This window comes from Tinamus guttatus, unplaced genomic scaffold, assembly GCF_059628265.1.
Source record: "Tinamus guttatus ecotype Peru unplaced genomic scaffold, ASM5962826v1 Tinamus_guttatus_pri_ptg000563l, whole genome shotgun sequence".
NCBI lineage: Eukaryota > Metazoa > Chordata > Aves > Tinamiformes > Tinamidae > Tinamus > Tinamus guttatus.
The window spans coordinates 1,419,826-1,437,183 of NW_028289097.1; the positions used below are offsets into that span (position 1 = coordinate 1,419,826).

The window sequence follows — 17,358 nt, forward strand, 5'->3', positions numbered from 1 at the left end:
ATCCTGCCTCCTCCTGCAGCCCCAAGGCTGGGACATGTCGTACTCTCGCACTCGGGGTGCAGGACGGTCTTTCTGCCTCCAGCTGGGCAAGGTCCCCAAAATGCCACCTCAAACTGCAGGCCTCATCCACCCAAGAGCTCATCTTGCACCAAAATCCAGCCAGATCTGAGCCTGAGACACCCCAAAACTCCCCTGGCAGCTCCCTGTTCTGCATGGCATGTGGGGTTCGGGGGTGCCCCGATCTGGGCAGCGCTGCACGGGACCCGCTGCCGCTCCTCCTGGCTGCGGTGATTCTGCAGCAGAGGTGCAAGTGGTTGCAGCACCCCGGGACTGGGGGCTGCAGGACCACAGCGCGGAGGTGCAACACCCGGCTGGGGGGCTGTAGGACCCTGGGACCGGGGGTTGCATGACACAGCGCGGGTGGGTGCAACACCCTTTTCTGGGGGGCTGTAGACGGCTGGGGCTGCACGATCCCGGTGCAAGGGGCTGCATCATCCCGGTACCGGAGGCTGCACGACCCAAACGCGCGGAGGAGGGGGCGTTTTGGGGAGAAAACGCCACGTTTGGGTGTCCGCCGTCAGCAAAGGGGCACGCCGGCGGCGCAGGGACTACAAGTCCCGGCAGGCGCCGTGCAGCTCCCGGCGTGCTGCGGAACCGGGCCGGGCCGGGCCGGGCCGCGCCGGCCGCTGCTGCCCTCCCTCGGCCGGGGCGGGCCGGGCCGGGTGCGCGGCGGGTGCGGAGCGGCGCGGCGCTCGCTGCCGAGCCGGGCCGAGCCGGGCCGAGCCGGGCCGGACCGCGCTGTCCTCCGGAGCGGGTCCTCGGCGCCACCTCCCGCCGCGCTCCTTGGCCGCGCTCCGTCTTTTCCCACGGCAGCCGCGGGGTGAGTGCGGGCGGCCGCGGGGGGGTCCCACGTCGGGGTGTCCCCTCCATGCGGGGTCACCCCGCGTTGCGGGGGGGGTTCTCCTGCGGAGCTGCCCCAGCCCGGGGCGCCGCGGGCTCGGAGCGGAGGTAGCACCGCGGGGCTCCCTGCTTGTGTTTATTTTATTTATTTTCTGTCCTTCTTCGCTTCCAATAACAGCGTTTCCCCCCGCTCCCCAGCACCCCTTCCCCGCCGTCACCCCCTCACGCGCTGGGGATGCGGGGCCGGGGGGGTTTGCGCCCTTGCGGGGGTTATTGCGGGGCCGGGGGTCCCCAGGAGGCCGCTCTGTGTCGTCCTCCCAACCCGGGGGGTGCAGGGGGGCCGAAGGGGGTGCAGCTCCACTGAGCCTGGGGTCTGGAGCCACTGAATGGGGTTTCTGGGGACCTTGTCGGCAGCAGTGCCAAGATTTGGCCGGGCTGGCAGCGAGCGCTCCGCGCCCGGAGCTGCGCACCGGGGAACGAGCAGGGCCGCCATGGCCTGCGTTGGTGTCCCCAGCGGTCCCATGCGTGGGGGCACCAAGGCACGGATGCTCTGGGCACCCTGGAGCACCCACGTCGCTGCTCTGACGTGGTTCCCACGGCCCTGGTGTGGGTGCAAATGTCTCCAATCCTGGAGCCTGTGTTCCCCGGGACCCCCTCCAGCCTCAGCATCCTGCCGTCTTCCAGGAGGTCTGTCATGGCTTGGAAGGGGTTAAGGCTTTGGAAAAGGGTGCCGATCCGGAGGGGGATCGGAATCCGCCCCCTCGCCTCCCAGAAACAACTTTTTGGGGATCCCTAAAAAAGGGCAGCGCGCGGTTGTCGCTCAGGTCACGTCATCGTGTGGGGCACTGCTCGCTTGGAGGGGGTGACACAAGTTTCAAGGAGGTGCAGGGGGAGCCGCGCGGAGCCTCCAGCTGCTGGGTAATTATATTCATGAATTAATTGCAAAGCAGGAAGGATTACGACAGCTCTCATGCCCGTGTCCTCTAAAGCCTCAGTGAGTCAGATGATGGGGAAATTTCCTTTAAAAAAAAAAAAAAAAGAAGAAAGAAAGAAAATATGGTGGTTATTGTTGTGCTCTTGTAAGATAAATAAATAAGCGCGTGCAAGTCCCTGAGTGAGCAGGGCCCGTTTCCAGGAATTGCAGCACTTCTGCCTTGTTCCCTGCCCCAGGGGCATGGGGGAGCTTGAGTTTTCTTTTTCTTGTTATTTTCTTTCCTCCTTTCTGCCTTTTTTTTTTTTTTTAAATGCAATCGCAGTGAGTTGAGCAGATGGCAGTTGAAGGTGTGGGGCTTAGGGGAGGGTTTTTTTCCCCCCTGCCTTTTATTTCCCTGGCCTTGTTTGTTTGAGTTCATGCACGGCTGCTCCCGCGCGTGTGGAGCTCCGAGCCGGCCTCGCTGCCGGGATTTTTCCCTGCTGCCGGCGCTCCGGCCGCAGGGCCTGCGCGTCCCTCCCGGAACAGGGGGTTGGCTGCTGGATGGGTGCCTCCGGAGAGGGGATCTGAGCAGCACGTGCCGATGGGATTCACAGAGGAGGCAGGGGTGTTTTCGGGATGTTTTTCGGGTCTGGCACTCGCCCTTATCAGTAGGAAACTGCCGGGGTGTGGCTGGATGCAGCAGGGTGACTCCGGCATCCGGGTGTTTTGGAGCAAAGCTCTGATTTTGGCCAGTTATTAACTGCTTTTTCCACAGTTCTCAGGAGTGAATTTATTGCACGTGCACTTGCTTTGCCCTGCTTTGCCATGGCCTCAATCTGCAGCTGGGTCCCCCCGTGCGGCTCCTCTGCAACGGATCCCTCCAAGGCTGCTTTTGGCTGGCACCTAGGAGGAAAGATGGTCTGTGCAGGACCCAGGACAAAAGTCCTATGTCCCCATCTCATGCGGTTGGGCTCCGCCACCAGCAGTGACACCAGAGATGCTCCAGGCTGCCAGCCAGTCCCCCATTGCCTCCGCTTTCCTAATAAATACGTGTGGCCCCCCTGTGTTGGGGTTTCCAGATGCTGCAGCTGGACAGATGAGCCACCAACTGTGTCCTCACGTGTCCCCATGGTCCTCATCACCCACTTGGGAGCTGCCGGTGGCCAGGGGCTCGCGGTGCCCCGGGAGCCCCTGTCCGTGACCTCATGGTGACCGTTTCCCGACTGCTGTCGCGGTGCCGTGTTTGCTTTGGGAGATTTACAGGGCCCTTTACAGCCGTGGACACCGCTGCGCTTGGGACTTGATAGTGCTGTAAAAGAGCAGTGGCTGCTTCGAAGAAAACCCAGCGGGTGCAAAAGGCTTTTTGCAGATGGCAGCATCTCTGTGAGCTTCATCGGGAGGCAGCGCCGCGGAGCAGGGGGCCACGCGCCCAGGTTTGGGCCACCCACTGCAGTTGCAGTGAAAATTGCAGCTGATGCCAGGAGGATGCAAAGAGAGGGTGCTCTTGAGCACCAGGCAGGAAACAGGCACTCATCCCTTTTCCTGCTGGAGAGGGCTGCCGGGTCGCTGGGATTTGCTACCAGGTCGCAATCCTCCCCATGCAGCAGATCGAGCACCGTCGAGTTGTTTCGGGCAGCAGAGTGGGGTTTCCTTGCAGATTTGCGCATCCCGGTGCTGGTTTGGAGGCTGGTGACCGTGGCTGGGTTCAGGCAGCTGCTCTGAGGCCCAGGTGAACTCCTTGCTCGTCGCCTTGGAGCCGACGGGCGCTCGGAGACGGGTGGAGGCGATGTGAACCGTGATGGAAATCTCCCAACTCGCGTTTCCCAGGCAGCGGAGCAAAGCTACAAATAGGAAATTTGTAACAAAACAGAAAGAAAAAAAAAACAAAACATGGTTTCCAACTCCTGTGCCGAAGCAGCTCCGGCTGCTCCGGCGCTGGAATTTGGTCTCTGAGCTCTTCCTCTGGTCCCAGAGCAGCCTTGAATGAGCTTGGCCCATGCCATCCTGCCAGGGCAAGCAAGCAGGCGCTGCTGTCTGCTTGAAATCTCTCCCTTGGTGCGACGGGTGCAACTTTTGTGCTAGCGAAGCCTGCAGAGCACGGGCCCGCTCGCCGTGCCACCCTGGCACATCGGGAATGGCAGTGATTTACTTGCAGCAGCGTGTGCAAAGATGGGTTTTCTGCCCCAAACCTGCCCCAGGTTGCCGTTGCTCAGAGGCTTTTTGCAGGTGTGAATTCGTGTGCAAAGGGCTGAATTTGTGCGGAGGCAAAGGGGAACCCGAGCCGGCCATCTCTGCCTCGGGAGCCGCTCCGGCATCCCCTGGAGCCAGTCCCTACGGCTGCATCCCGTCCTCCTGCACCTCTGACTGGTCAGACTGGTGGGACTGGTGCTGCCCGGGAGTACCCGGCACTGGGCACCCGAGAGGAGCCGAGCGCCCTTTTCCCATTGCTCTGGGTCTGCCGTCGGGAGCAGCGTCGCACTTGACCTTGAGCGAGCGCTGGAGCGCGGGGCTGTGCCGGGGGTCCCCGCGCGGACGGAGCCGGGGGCCCTGTGGGGAGGACAAGTCACAGGCTGTCCCCAGCGGGTTTATTATTGGGTCGGGGCAACAGCTGCGGCGCCCGCGGCCGGGGCGGCCGCCGTCCCGCTACGGTTACATGAAACCCCAATCCCGAGCGGGCGGCTGGCGCGACGCTGGAGGATGCAGCGGATTTATAAATATTCCCTCCTTGCGGTGGGGGGGATGGCTGCGGCGGGGGGGTCTCCCAGCCTCTCCGTGAGCTGCGGGGGGACACGGGGACACCGAGCCCCGGGGCTGGCTCTGCTGAGCATCCCCTGGCATCGCGGGTGACTCGGTGGGGTGAGGATAAATCACAGCCCCTGACTCCTTGTGTCCGCCCCACGTGCAGCCCGTGGGCGGCAGGAATGGCAGTGCACATTGTATTTATTATTCATGCAGTTATTAAAAAATATACGTATATATTAGCAAGCAGCCAGGTTGGCCAGAGCCTGGAGGCAGCTCCAGCGGGTTCTGTCCATGCCGGTGTCGGGCTCCGTGCTGCGGCCTTTGCCGAGGGGACGGAGCGAGCGGCGTGGCCGTCCCTGCGGCCGAGGCCTGTCCCAAGGTCACGGCGCTCTCGTCCCCGTGGCACGGCCGACGCGGCGCTGATTAATCGCCGCATCCGCGGCCGGGTTGGGCTGCGGGGCCAGGCCCCCGCGCTGCCCTCGGCTTATCCGTGCCCGCCGCGCGTCCTTCTGCCTGTTAACACTTTTATTTTTAATTGCCTCTCTCCCGGGAAGAGGGGGACGGGGAGGGGGACAGGCGCCAGTGCGGGGGCAGGAACTTGGCACCTTTGGCCGCTTGTGCTCCCAGGCTGTGAATTCCCCTGCCAACTCGTTGGAAGTTGATGTTTCAATCCATCCGGAGGGGCAGCGCGCTTGCCATGAGCAAGGGCAGCCTGAAGACCTGGTTCTGGGGCAGCTTTGGGGCGATTTTGGGCTCACCTAACGCACAGAGATGGACGTTCCCCCCCGCAGCATCCCTGGCTCCTGGAGCGTGCGGTTCCCGTGCGGTTTCAGACCGCAGGGCGCGATGTTCCTCCCACCCCGAGCGTTAATGTTTTTTTTTTTGCCGTGCTAAATACCTGGGCCGCTTCCAGGGGCAGCATTTAACGCCGGGAAGGGAAAACATTCGGCCTCTGACCCGAGCGCCTGTTAACAGTGCCGCACTCCGCGTTGCTGAGATGCCGGGGCTAAAAACGGGCCCGGTGACTCAGCCGCTCATTGGCTTCATCAACTGACCCCGGCGCGCGGGTGCCAAGCGCCTGCCCCGGCTCCCTTGAGGGGCTGCGCTCCCGGTGCCGGGACGGTGCCTGCGGCTCCTCACCCACCTGGGCTGCCTCCCGATGCCTGGAAGGGGCACGGATGGGGTTGGAAAACACAAATGGGGCAGCGCAGCCGGGACCGGCCCACTCGGGATGCTCAGAGTCTCTTTGAGTGGCTCCGAGGAGGCAGGTCCGGGCGAGGGGCTCTGCAGGTGCCCGGATCCCGCTGTGCCATGGGCTTTGCAAGTGTGCCAAGGAGGGCGAGCGCGGCGCTCGCTGGCCCCTGGCACCACGGCCATGCTGGCACGGCATTAACCACCCCCCGCGGCCACCCCGCCAGGCCGGGCGGCCCAGCTCCCGCAGGAAAACTCCTGCAGGGACAGCAGCACCTGGACTGGGAATGAGCAGCAGCTTCCTGGTGGTGTCGGCAAGTGGGTCAGATCCCAGCAAGGGCAGTGCCAGGAATTCCTGTACAGGGATGCCAGCGGCGGTGGAGCTGGAGCTTTACTGCTTTTCCCGTTCTTGTCTCAGCAGTTTCGGCCCCAGGAGCTTCCCCAGCAGCGCAGGTGCTGGAGACTCCCTCCCGCTCGGTGCTGGCATCCAGGGGGACTTTTCCTTGCTCCCAGCCTGTGGATGCATCTTGAACGCCTCCCCAGTGCCCAGATAACCTGAGCCCTGCCTGCCCCGCTGGCAGAGCGGCTCCCTGCCTGGCCTGGGGGTTATGACACTGTTTGCACCATCCCAGTGAAATGCAGGCTGCAAACGGGACCTTAGCGCCTGCCCTGCCTGGCTCTCATTGGTGTTAGATCCGTTCTGCTGGCGCCTGCGTGACCTTGGAAGGGCTGAAAGGGAAGGAAAACAGACCCTTGGTGACGGTATCAGGCCCCCGTGCACTCAGACCCCATGCGTGCCACCTCTGTGCACTGGGATCACATGCCTGCAGACCCAACGCATGCACCCCCGATGCATGGGGACCCTATGCATGCAAACCCTATGCACCCAGACCCTACGCACTGTGTGAATGAGCTAAAGAAAGGCCCGGGTGGCTGCAGCGGGCGCTCGTGGCCCGGGCGCCGCAGGGCGACGGCGCGGAGCGGCAGCGCACAAGGCAGTGTGTGTGTCGCCAGCCCCGCCGCCAGCTGCCCAGCGTGGCGCACACAGGCGTCCTTGTCATCCCCCCGGCCTCCGCGCTGCCATCCTCCTATTGCCCGGGGACGTTCCTGGCACGGCCGTCCCTGACGTGCCATGCAGGTGGCCCAGCTGGACCACCGGGTGCCGCGGGGATGCCGTGGGATGGACCCAGCACTGCTCATGGGGACCCGGCAGCTCCCAGGGGCCGGTGGTGGCCGGTGGCTGATTTTTGTCGTGCTCTTTCTCCCATTTCTCAGCCCGCTTAGCAATCCCTGGGCGGCAGCGAGGGAAGCAAGCAGGTTTGGAGGCTTTTTGCAACTTCCTCCCGGCGCGCCTGGCGCCGCGTTAAAGGCAGGGTGCTAAAAATGAGGAAACGCGGGGCCGGGGCGGCGGGGCGGCGAGGAGGGCCCGCCGGCCACCGCCTGTCCCCGACGAGGAGCCGCGACCTGCCAGCCACGGCGGTCCCTGTGCCCAGGTAATGCCACCCGCTTCCCGCTCCAGGAATGACGAGGGAGCTGGGAGCCTGGGATGGGGAGGAAGGAGGCTTTGCCGGCGGGTAGCGCCTGGGCGAGCACACGGGGCCGCCTTCCTGGGCCGCGGCGCTTCCATTGCAGCTCGCCAGGAGCGAGCGGTGCCTCCCGAACCGGCATCGCCTGGCGGAATGGACCAAATCAGGGCTCCATGGGACTCCCTGTGGTACGGACCAAACCGGGGCTCTGTGGGACCCCCATGACCATCCATGAGTTGGGGGGCTTTACCCCGCTGCTTTCCCAGCAGCTGCCCCCTTTGCATCTGTGCCCCGCAGCACAGTACAAAATGCATCAGGAAGGGAGGCCGGAGGCTGCCTGCCCTGGGAACGGGAGCAATTTTCACTTCTTTTTTGGCTGTTTCCTTTCCCAGCCCTTGCGTTTATCCATGGGTTGGGGGGCAGCGTGGCCCCTCTAGTTCCACTGGCTAACGGGGACTCCCACCCGACCCACGGGATCAGTTTTCCTGCTTGTCAGCAGCCAGGACGGGCAACCAAAGCCGGGAAAGGAGGAGCCCTGGGCTGGGGAGCTCCCCCAGCGCTCAGGGCCAGCCCTGGGCACCTCGGCTCTTTGGTGGGATGAGTTTGGGGGTTCTCAGCGCCGCCTCCGGCACCACGAAGCCCCAGGTCCGAGCAGAGGCAGTGCTCGCCTCTTCTCCAAGTGCTTTGCCGCTGCTACAAGGGGAGGAGAGAGATTCCTGGAGCCGAATGCCCTTGGGGACAGGCAGCCCCGGTGCGGGAGCAGATCCTGCCTGCGTGAGTGCTTGGCTGCGCTCATTTTGGGCTCATTTGGGGGGTTTTACGTCACGGTGCGGGAGCCGTAGCCCCTTGCTGGGGTCTTTGAAGCCGCGTTTCGCGGGTGCCGCACGTCGCGCTGCACGGGCAGTGCTTTCCTTGGAGGGTAACGCGATCCCGTCGGGCCCGCCTTGCAGGGGCTATATCTGGCAGCAGCTTACGGCACATTTTATTTTTAACCCCTGTTTTTTAGCTTCCTTCACTCTGCTTTCAGTGCGCATCTGGGCCCAGAGGCCGGGGCACCCTGCGGGTGCGAGCGTGGGCACCAGGGCTATCACCTGCCTGACGTTCTGTTCTGCAGAAATAACCCAGGGGCACAGCATTTTTCTTGCCTTTTTTTTTTTTTTGGCCTTTTTTTGGCCTTTTTTTGCCTTTTTTTCCCCCTCAGCTCTCCGAAGCGATAACTCGCTCCCAAGCAAGCCCAGGAGCAGCAAAACCCCTGGGTTGCTGAGCAGCACCCAGGTGTCACTTGAGAAAATGCTGGCGGTTGCCCAGCAGCTGCCTGGGGGCAACCATGGCCACCAGGTCCCCCCTCAGCTTGGGGACAGCGGCCGGAGCCCGGAGCCCGGCACCGTCTGTTGTGTTTGCAGCGCTGGTTCCACTCAGCAGCAAAGCCCAGCTCGGGCAAGCTGGGCTCGGGAGAGGGCTCGGGAGGACCTGGTTGTGCTCGGCATGAGATAATGTTCTCGGAGGAAAGCCGAGCAAGGGCCAGAAATAAACGGCGGTGCTTGGCGGCTGAGCATGGGTTTTGCAGGGAGCTGGATTCCTTGGCATCGCTCAGGCTCTTCTTCCATCTCAGTGCATTCTTGCTCCATCTGCATTATCGTAAAGGGAAATAAGTTAAAAAAAAAGAAATGTCTGGCTCGGAGCTGCATCCGAATTGCTTGCACATTGCACGAGGGATTCGTTTTTATCTCCTGCAGGCGGCAGCGGTCGATATTGTGATGCCTTTGGCTGGGCTTGGGCACCGTGCAGAGCTGGTGCCACCCTGGGGGGCTTTTGAGTGCCCTGTCCCTGGCAGGGGGAGCTGCTGCCCAGGCATGGACCCTCTCCAGGAGTGCCAAACTCCCATGTGGGCATGGAGTGGGTCAGGAGCCCATGGGTGCAGAGATGTCGCTTGGTGGGACGTGTCCCTTCTTGGGGTCCTGCGTCCCATCTTGGTGGGATGTTTGCCACCTCAGAGGAATGTGTCCCATGTTGGTGGCCTCAACAGGGTCCCCAACGGTTGTCACTGCCGCCTTCCCCTCCCCGTGGTCCTCCTCGCCACTGCGGCTGAGTCAGAACGAAAGCAGAAGCTGCTCGACGTGTCAGCGGGGGAAGCCAAGCAGAACCAGCTGGGTTATTTTAAACCAGGCCTGATTTCCCCCTCCCCTTATCTTGCTCGGCCTTGTCCCAGTCCCCCCTTCCCGTCCCCACCCTGGCAGCTCCGCCGTGCGGGCCATTTGCTCAGGAATTTCCTAGGGGAAGCGGCAGCGTGGAGCCCCGCCGCGGCTGGGGACACGGTGGCAGCTCCGCTGCGCCGGGGTGGCTGCGGCTCAGTGCGCTTCGCGTGACGCCCTCCCGCCACCTCCGCGCTCCCGTGGGCCCCGCGAATGCCCCGGTACAGAGAGGCGGTCCCGGTTCCCACTGGGTTTCCCCAAGGCTGGAGGCACCGGCACCTTTGGTTCCTGCTTCCTGTCGGAAGTTCAGGGTAACGCCTGGCTCAGAAACAAGGAGGATCATCCTAAAGGTCCCCCCACACAGCGGGAAATCCCTTTCCGGCCGTTGCCTTTCCTGTTTTGCTGGAGCATCCCGGGATTTTGTACTCCCCTGGTGCAGGCTGCCTGCCCTGTGTCCTTCCCCAGCTGGATGGCAGCAGTAGGCTCATCCCGCGTCCCAGCTGTTCCAGGGAGCTTTCCTGCTCATCCCATGCTAGTTGTTTGGGATTGCAATATCTGCCATGTGCACAGCTGGATTTATCCCCCTTCTGCCTCACTTTATTGGTTGCACCGCTGGATCCAGCAGCCTCCCCAGGTGCTCCTGCTCCTTGTGGCAGCGTCCCAGGAGGCTCCAGCATCTCCCTCCTCCCGGACCATGGGTGGCAACGGCCCTCTGCTCCCACCCCCCTTTCCAGGGGCCACCACGTCTAATTAATTACCTCCCTCTTGCCGCTCAATAGCCGGCTCTTGATCCATCTAATTGTATTTCTGTCCAAGCTGGCTTGATTGAATTTCCCCCGTAGGATATTTTGTGGCGCAGGCTGTGCTGGCACTCGCTGCGCTGCAGCCCTGGTCCCCATCCTGCAGCAGTGAGAGCTGGGAGCGCTGCAGCATTTGCCAACCGGGGCTCCTGGGTGATCCTGGATGCCGAATCCTCACGTTGCTCCCCAGGGCTTTGTGCTCATAAGATCCCAGAGGATGCAGCTCCCACCACAGTCCCTGCTTCTCCACCGGCTTCTGGATGCCCTGGGAAAGCCACCGTCTCCTAGGCATGGGGACAAGGGTCCCATGTGTGCCAGCCTCTCTGCACTCACGTGCACAGGGGCCGCCTTGTCAGTCCTGCCGTGTCTGGACAGCTGAAGGGTTAAAGCTGCTGAAGGGTTAAAGCACCTTCCTCCTCCTCCTGCTCCCTCCTCGCTTTCTCTTTGGTGCTCCTGGCTTTTCCTCATATTTTGCCTCGCTCCGTGTTTGCAAACGGGCAGTGCGTGCTCGGAGGCGCCCTCCCCATGCCTCGGCCCTGACGCCCCGCGCGCTGCCGTCCCGCAGGGTCACCCGCGTGTCCCCCGTCCCGCTGCGCCATGGCGTCCCGCATCGGGCTCCGCATGGAGCTCATGAAGCAGCAGGCGCAGCAGGAGGCCGAGCGGGAGCGCGTGCAGCAGCAGATGATGATGAACTACGTGCAGCAGCAGCGCATGCCCGTGGCGCCCAGCCCGGCCATCAACACCCCTGTGCACTACCAGTCCCCGCCGCCCGTGCCCGGAGAGGTGCTCAAGGTAGAGTCTGGGGGTATCTGGGGTGTCCGGGTGCTCAGGAGGCAGCACGAGGGGCCCTGACGGCTTCTTTCTGGGATGGGGAATGCAGGTTCAGTCCTACCTGGAGAACCCCACCAGTTACCACCTGCAGAAGTCACGGGACAAGAAGGTCCAGGCCTATCTCTCGGAGACCTACGGGAACAAGTTCGCCGCTCACATCAGCCCCGTCAGCCACTCACCGAAGCCGCCTCCGGCCGCCTCGCCCGGCGTCCGTCCTGGCCATGTCCTGTCCTCGTCGGCAGGCAACAGCGCGCCCAACAGCCCCATGGCCATGCTCAACATCGGCTCCAACCCGGAGCAGGAGGTAAGGAGGTCGGCACCGCCGCGGATCCAGTGCCCTGGCTGGGCACCCGGCAGAGCCCGCCTTTCCCTTGCAGTTAGGTGAGGTCATCGATGACATCATGCGCCTGGATGACGTCCTGGGCTACATGAACCCCGAGGTGCACATGCCCAACACGGTGAGTCTCGGCAGTGGGAAAGCACCCGTTCCTGGTGCATGGGCAAACCTGCTTGGATGCCGTCTGACTCCTGAGCCATCCGGGAAGCCGGTGACCGTCCCTGGCAGGAGCCTAAACCAGGGAGGGATGGGGAAGAGCCAGGCGGTCCCGCGGATGTGGGGCTGGGAAGGTGGAGAAGTTCCCCTTTCCACCTGCAAACTGCAAGAGCCAGTCTGTCAACTTCTTTTGCTTTTTTAATGATAGTTTGGAGCCCTTGTACAGAGCTGGAGGGATGGGAGAGGGGATAACGCTGCAACTGCGACGTGGCAGATTTTAATGTGGGGAGCAGCAGCGTCTCCCAAAGCTTTGGGCTGGGCTAGACCTGTCCTGGTCAGCGCTGACTGCGGGAGCCGGTGCCGCGCAGTGGGATCCATCCTGCCAGGCCCTCCTCGGATGTGATTCATGTGCCCTGTTTTAGATGCCAGTCGTGGGAGGGGATCCATGGAGCCCTTTGAAGTCCTGTTTTCTTTGCTACCCTGATTATAGCTATTTTAAGGCCTGGCAAGACAAATTATACCTGTCTGCTCTCCTCGCTCGTGTCCCGCAGGCGGAGGAGCTGAAGCCAAGCCCGGACTCGGCAGCAGCACCCGGCTCTGTCTCCCTATGGAGCTGACCCTCGTGTCCCTTTCCTTTGCAGCTGCCCATGTCCAGCAGCCACATGAATGTATACAGCGGGGACCCGCAGGTGACCGCCTCCCTTGTGGGTGTCACCAGCAGCTCCTGCCCGGCCGAGCTCACGCAGAAGAGGGAGCTGACAGGTAGGTCCTCGTGCCCAGCAGGACCCCGGGGGTTTCCCAGCCCAGGATGCTCTCAGTTGAGGTTGGGGGTCTCCGTTGCAGATGCTGAGAGCCGAGCCCTGGCCAAGGAGCGCCAGAAGAAAGACAATCACAACCTGAGTGAGTCCTGCTGCCTGCGCACCCCGTGCCACATCCCGTCTCTCCGAGCTGGGCTCGCTTCCCAGCCTGGATCGCTCTGGGATTTCCCCATACAGCCCCCAGCGTGACTCCCGGGCTGGAAAAGGTCTATGCCGAGGGAGGCGCCCTGTTATTATTCCCATTAGCAGTGGGAGGAAGGTCAGAAGACCCTGCTGGGGTGGTGAATTGGGCTCCCTGGTCCAGAGTTTGCAGCTGGGTGAAGCTGAGACCTGGAGAGCTCGGTGCATGCTCCTCCCCACGGTCTGCAGAGTGTCCTCAGATGTGACAAGCCAACTCTCCTGTATTTCTGCCCTGCCAAACTGACCCCAGCAGTTCCTTGTCTTTAAGTGCCCCGAGGCTGGTGGGGCTGGCGGTGGGGCGCAGCAGTGTCCCTTCCCTGGTGCAAAGGGAGAAGCAGAGGGGTTGTGGGGTGACAAAGTGTCTCTGCACCTCCCGTCCCCTCATTGCCTCCCCTCTCTTCTCGCCCCGTAGTCGAGAGGCGGCGGAGGTTTAACATCAACGACCGCATCAAGGAACTGGGGATGCTGATCCCCAAGGCCAACGACCTGTACGTACTGGGGGAAGCTGCGGGCACCGGGGGATGCTAAACCTGCTCCCGGGGGGTATTTGCTGAGGGGCTTTTGGGTGGAGCGGGGGCAAGAGGCTGCATGGCTGCTCGGAGAGAGGCAGACGCTGATGCCTTCCTCCACCCTGTGCCGCAGGGACGTGCGCTGGAACAAAGGGACAATCCTGAAGGCCTCCGTGGACTACATCAAGAGGATGCAGAAGGACTTGCAGCGATCACGAGACCTGGAGAATCACTCCCGGCGCCTGGAAATGACGAACAAGCAGCTCCTGCTCCGCATCCAGGTGAGTTCCCCTGGGCTCTGCTCTCCCTCCGTCCTCCTGCCACTGTCAAAGCTGCTCCTTGGGCCCCGCAAGCATCTCATGGAGAGCATCAACAAGCTCGCGTCTCTCCAAAGCCATCTCCGTATTGACCACAGCCTCGCTGGGAAAACTGCTTCACGTCTGCCACTGCTTCGCCTCACCCTTGTGCCCCTGTCCCCGTGAGTGGTGACATCTTGGCCCCACTAAAGCCCCTGTGTGCTCTCTTGGCAGGAGCTGGAGATGCAAGCCCGGGTCCACGGGCTGCCCACGTCCTCGCCCTCGGGCGTCAACGTGGCCGAGCTGGCTCAGCAGGTGGTGAAGCAAGAAGCCAGCGGGGACGAGGGGACGATGGAGCCGCCACTGCTGCCCCTGGACACCGAGGCACAGCCCCAGCCCGCGCTGCCGCCACCACCGCAGTCTCCCTACCACCAGCTGGACTTTAGCCACAGCCTGAGCTTCGACGACGGCTCCAGCGGTTTCCCGGACAGCCTGGAGCCCGGCCACAACCTCTCCTTCCCTTCGCTATCCAAGAAGGATCTAGACTTGATGCTGATGCAGGACACCATGTTACCCCTGGCTTCCGACCCCTTGTTCTCCGCCATGTCCCCGGAGGCCTCCAAGGCCAGCAGTCGCCGGAGCAGCTTTAGCATGGAGGACACAGACATGCTGTGACCAGGAGCTGCGCTGGCGCCGGGGGCAAGGGCTGGAGACGGGCTAGGGAAGTTACAGGGCGCTCTTCCTCCCCTGCCCGGATGAGAAGCGGTCCTGCCGAGCACTTTTCCAGGTCCGAGTGCATCTTCTCTATGCAACGGGGATCTCGGTTCAAGGCTTGCCGGGTACCGGAATGTCTTTTGCAAGCTTTTCGCCAGCAGCTCGAGCAGCAATGGACTGACTGCGGATTTCACAGCCTGGGAGCATGATCTCGGCTGCTTTGCCTTTCAGTGAAACCCTCCTGGATCCCCCGCCAGACCCAGGGCAAAGCTCAGGAGGAGCCTTAAAGCCCCTGGGAGCTGGGAGGAGAGCCCCGGCTTTTCCTCGGCTCTCTTCCCTCTTGCATCGTCCTTCTGCGATCCCGCGTTCCCTCTGGCTCTTCCCAAGCTGGGGCTCTTGGCCTTGCAGACATATTGCCACGTCCCCAGTGGGGTTTCTCCTTCGCTTTCGTGCTGGTTTGGGAAGGAGTGGTGCTGCTCATCGCGGGAGCACCGGGGGGAATGGGGCAGAAGGGGATAGAAGTGCCCAGTTAGAGCAAGTTAGTTTGTGGAGCGCCAGAGGTGTTTTCCAGGTGAGTTGGGACTGTGTCTGCAAATTCAGGACCTTCCAAAATGTTGGGTGTAAGGCAACTGATGGTGGGTCTGTTTGGATGAACGCCAGTCTTGGAGCAGTGCCCAGGTGAAAGCCTCAGTTTGCATCTCTGTCCCAGGACTCCCACTTTGGCACCACAGCCAATTCCCCATCCCGACCTCGGTGGCTGCGGGGGGCATTGAGGCTGGGATTTTCTCCAACGGATGAGGCAGGTGGAACTCCTGAGCACTGCTCCAGTGTCCCAGGGTTGGTCCAAATGAGAACTGCAGCAGCAACAGAAGCAAAATGCACAGGGGCTTTTCCCGTTATTCCCTTCTCTGGAGGCTTCGGTGCCACATCCATCCTCTGGCCACACCGGCGTCTGGAAATGAGCTCCACGAGGCCAGGGGACCTTTGAACGTCCTCGTGAAACAGCCCTGTGCCGTCTGGTGGGATGGAGCCAGGCGGAGGTGGAGATGCAGGTCCATGCGCTCCTGACGGCGGCGGGAGCTGTGTCCCCCCAGCCTCGTGGTGATGGAGCTGCCTCTCCTCCCGGGTCGGGCATTGCCACATCGCACTGTGGCTCTGCAGAGTTTTCTGGGGGTTACTTTTGGGATGGAAAACTGATGCTTACGGAAAACAGAGCCGACCACCTGCATTGGGTTGCCGAGGGCTGTGGCCAAGGAGTCAGGAGATGCCAGACTGGGGAAGCTGCTCCTTGCCTGTGGTTCACAGGGCTTGTGTCTGTCCCTGCTGTTACCACCTTGTCCCACAGCTTGACCTGGTTTTGCACAGCTGGCCAGGCAGCAAGGAGCAGAGCGTGGGGCCCGGCTGGACATGGGTCTGCAGGAAGTGGAAATGGGAGGAGGAAAGGAAGGAGGGAAGGAAGGGCATCTTTAGAGGAGTCCTTTGGCCCCGGCTCCGTGGGCAGGTGCCAGGAGCAGCATCCCAGGGAGGCTACATGGAGAGGACAGTTGTGGTGGCACCAGGAGCGATGCAGGCAGGTTTGGGGCCATCTCCCCTTGATGTCCCCGTCCCTGTGACCAGAGGAGCCCGGCCCGGTGAGGTGACAGTGGTACCGGTGGCTGTGACACTTGCGGTGCCCCAGATGCTGTCGGCGGCCACTCAGCCCGAGCTGTGGCATCTTCCCAGGCTCTTGAGTAAGAACAGCTGTGGATTACTATTTTTTTTTAATCTTTTGGGGGTTTTGTTTTGTTTTTTTAAATGCACTGTGCTCTGATTAAAAAATTTTACTACTGTTTTATAAACAAATGTATAAAAGAATGAACTGGAATGGAAGAAGAATCATTAAAATATATTTATTTACAACAACCCCGAGCGTCGCCCTGCGGCTTCTGTTTGTTCCTCCTGGGATGGAAGGAGGCTCCTGAGCGAAGGCTCCTGGTGTTCCTGAGTGGAAGCTCCTGGCGTTCCTGGGTGGAGGCTCCTCGTGTTCTTGAGTGGAAGCTCCCAGCTTTCCTGAGCAGATGCTCCTGGCGTTCCTGAGTGGAAGCTCCTGGCTTTCCTGAGCAGATGCTCCTGGCATTCCCAAGCGGAGGCTCCCGGCATTCCCAAGCGGAGGCTCCCGGCGGGTGCCCGCTGCCCGGCCGCGTGCGCAGACGCGCCGTGGCAGAAGGTGGTGCTGTCGGCATGGTTCTCCCTGCGCTGCTGCTGCACCGAGCGCCCGCTTGCACCAGCCTCAGAAACTGGAGGAAAATCAGAGCTCTGGGGTCCCGTGGGGACACAGCTGCTTTGCTCCGTGGAAATGTTGGCACGCTTGGAAGAGAGCATCCCATGAGAAGGAGGTGCCCAGCTCTTGGGCAAGGTGCAAGCTCCTGGGCAAGGTGCAAGCCCAAGTGCATCCTGCAAAGTGCTGGTGCTAATGAGAAGCAGCTTTGGCCCTTAATTAATGATAGCTGCAAGGTGTTAGCAAGCACAGGCAGGAGGAGGTGGTTTCCTGGGGCTGAACTGCACTGGTCTGGGAAGCAGCGACACCCTGTTGTGGCTGTGCCTGTTCGGGGAGCTGTGGTATGTTTCTACCTGTTGCTGTTTGATGGTGTTTGGCACGTGGGTGGTGAAGCGTGTGGGGAAGGTGGCTGCACCCAAGGCCACCCTGCGCCCTGGCACTCTGTGCTGCAGGGGACACCTACCCTGTCCCTGCTGGGATGCTCTGTGGGAAGCAAGGGGATATGGAAGCAAAGTGTCCTCGTGGGGTGTCGGATCAAACATGTGGGTATGTGCACCAAAAAGAACTCCTAAAATAGCTCCCCAGGATGGAAAACCATGGGGGCTAATGTGGGAAACTTTATTAGAAGGGGCAGGAGAAACAGGGCTTGAGGTGGGGTGAGCACAGAAAGAGTGAGTAGTTTCAGACATTAAAAAAAAATCCTGATTTGATTTATCTAGGGAGTGTGAACACTAAATAGAGAACAACGCCTGAAGTGTGAATTATTTCCTATATTAACACAGAGAAAAACTGATAGCCTTTTCATGTCAAGAGAATAGTGGGGAGGGGAAGGAGGGGGTGAGCGACATTGTGCGAGCGCCGGGTTTGCTCACTCTTTATCAGGCGCAGATCAAAATTTATTCCCAGGATGAGGCCTGCGGCCCGGCTGAGGCCCTAGAGATTTTTAAGGGCCTAATTAAGAAAACAGGATGAAAATGGCGAAATAAGAGGGCAATT

General features: G+C 61.6%; 1 protein-coding gene across 2 annotated transcripts; it reads left to right on the forward strand.

Moving 5' to 3' along the window:
- Window positions 1–820: 820 nt before the first annotated feature.
- Window positions 821–14,443, forward strand: TFEB (transcription factor EB). Of its 2 annotated transcripts, XM_088534534.1 has the most exons (9): window positions 821–880; window positions 10,830–11,056; window positions 11,145–11,399; window positions 11,473–11,553; window positions 12,230–12,350; window positions 12,432–12,488; window positions 12,999–13,074; window positions 13,229–13,376; window positions 13,626–14,443. In XM_088534534.1, exons 2-9 carry the CDS (start codon window positions 10,862–10,864, stop codon window positions 14,064–14,066), a joined length of 1,374 nt encoding a protein of 457 aa, XP_088390660.1. In that variant the 5' UTR covers window positions 821–880; window positions 10,830–10,861; the 3' UTR covers window positions 14,067–14,443. The 2 variants fall into 2 exon arrangements, with proteins under 2 accessions (XP_088390660.1, XP_088390661.1); XM_088534535.1 differs by lacking the exon at window positions 11,473–11,553.
- Window positions 14,444–17,358: the final 2,915 nt, after the last annotated feature.

Bases quoted from the DNA above. Each gene is read 5' to 3' on its own strand.
- TFEB (XM_088534534.1), top strand. From the start codon at position 10,862: ATGGCGTCCCGCATCGGGCTCCGCATGGAGCTCATGAAGCAGCAGGCG. The intron at 12,351-12,431 runs GTAGGTCCTCGT...TCTCCGTTGCAG, and splicing joins GCAGAAGAGGGAGCTGACAG to ATGCTGAGAGCCGAGCCCTG. The intron at 12,489-12,998 runs GTGAGTCCTGCT...CTCGCCCCGTAG, and splicing joins GAAAGACAATCACAACCTGA to TCGAGAGGCGGCGGAGGTTT.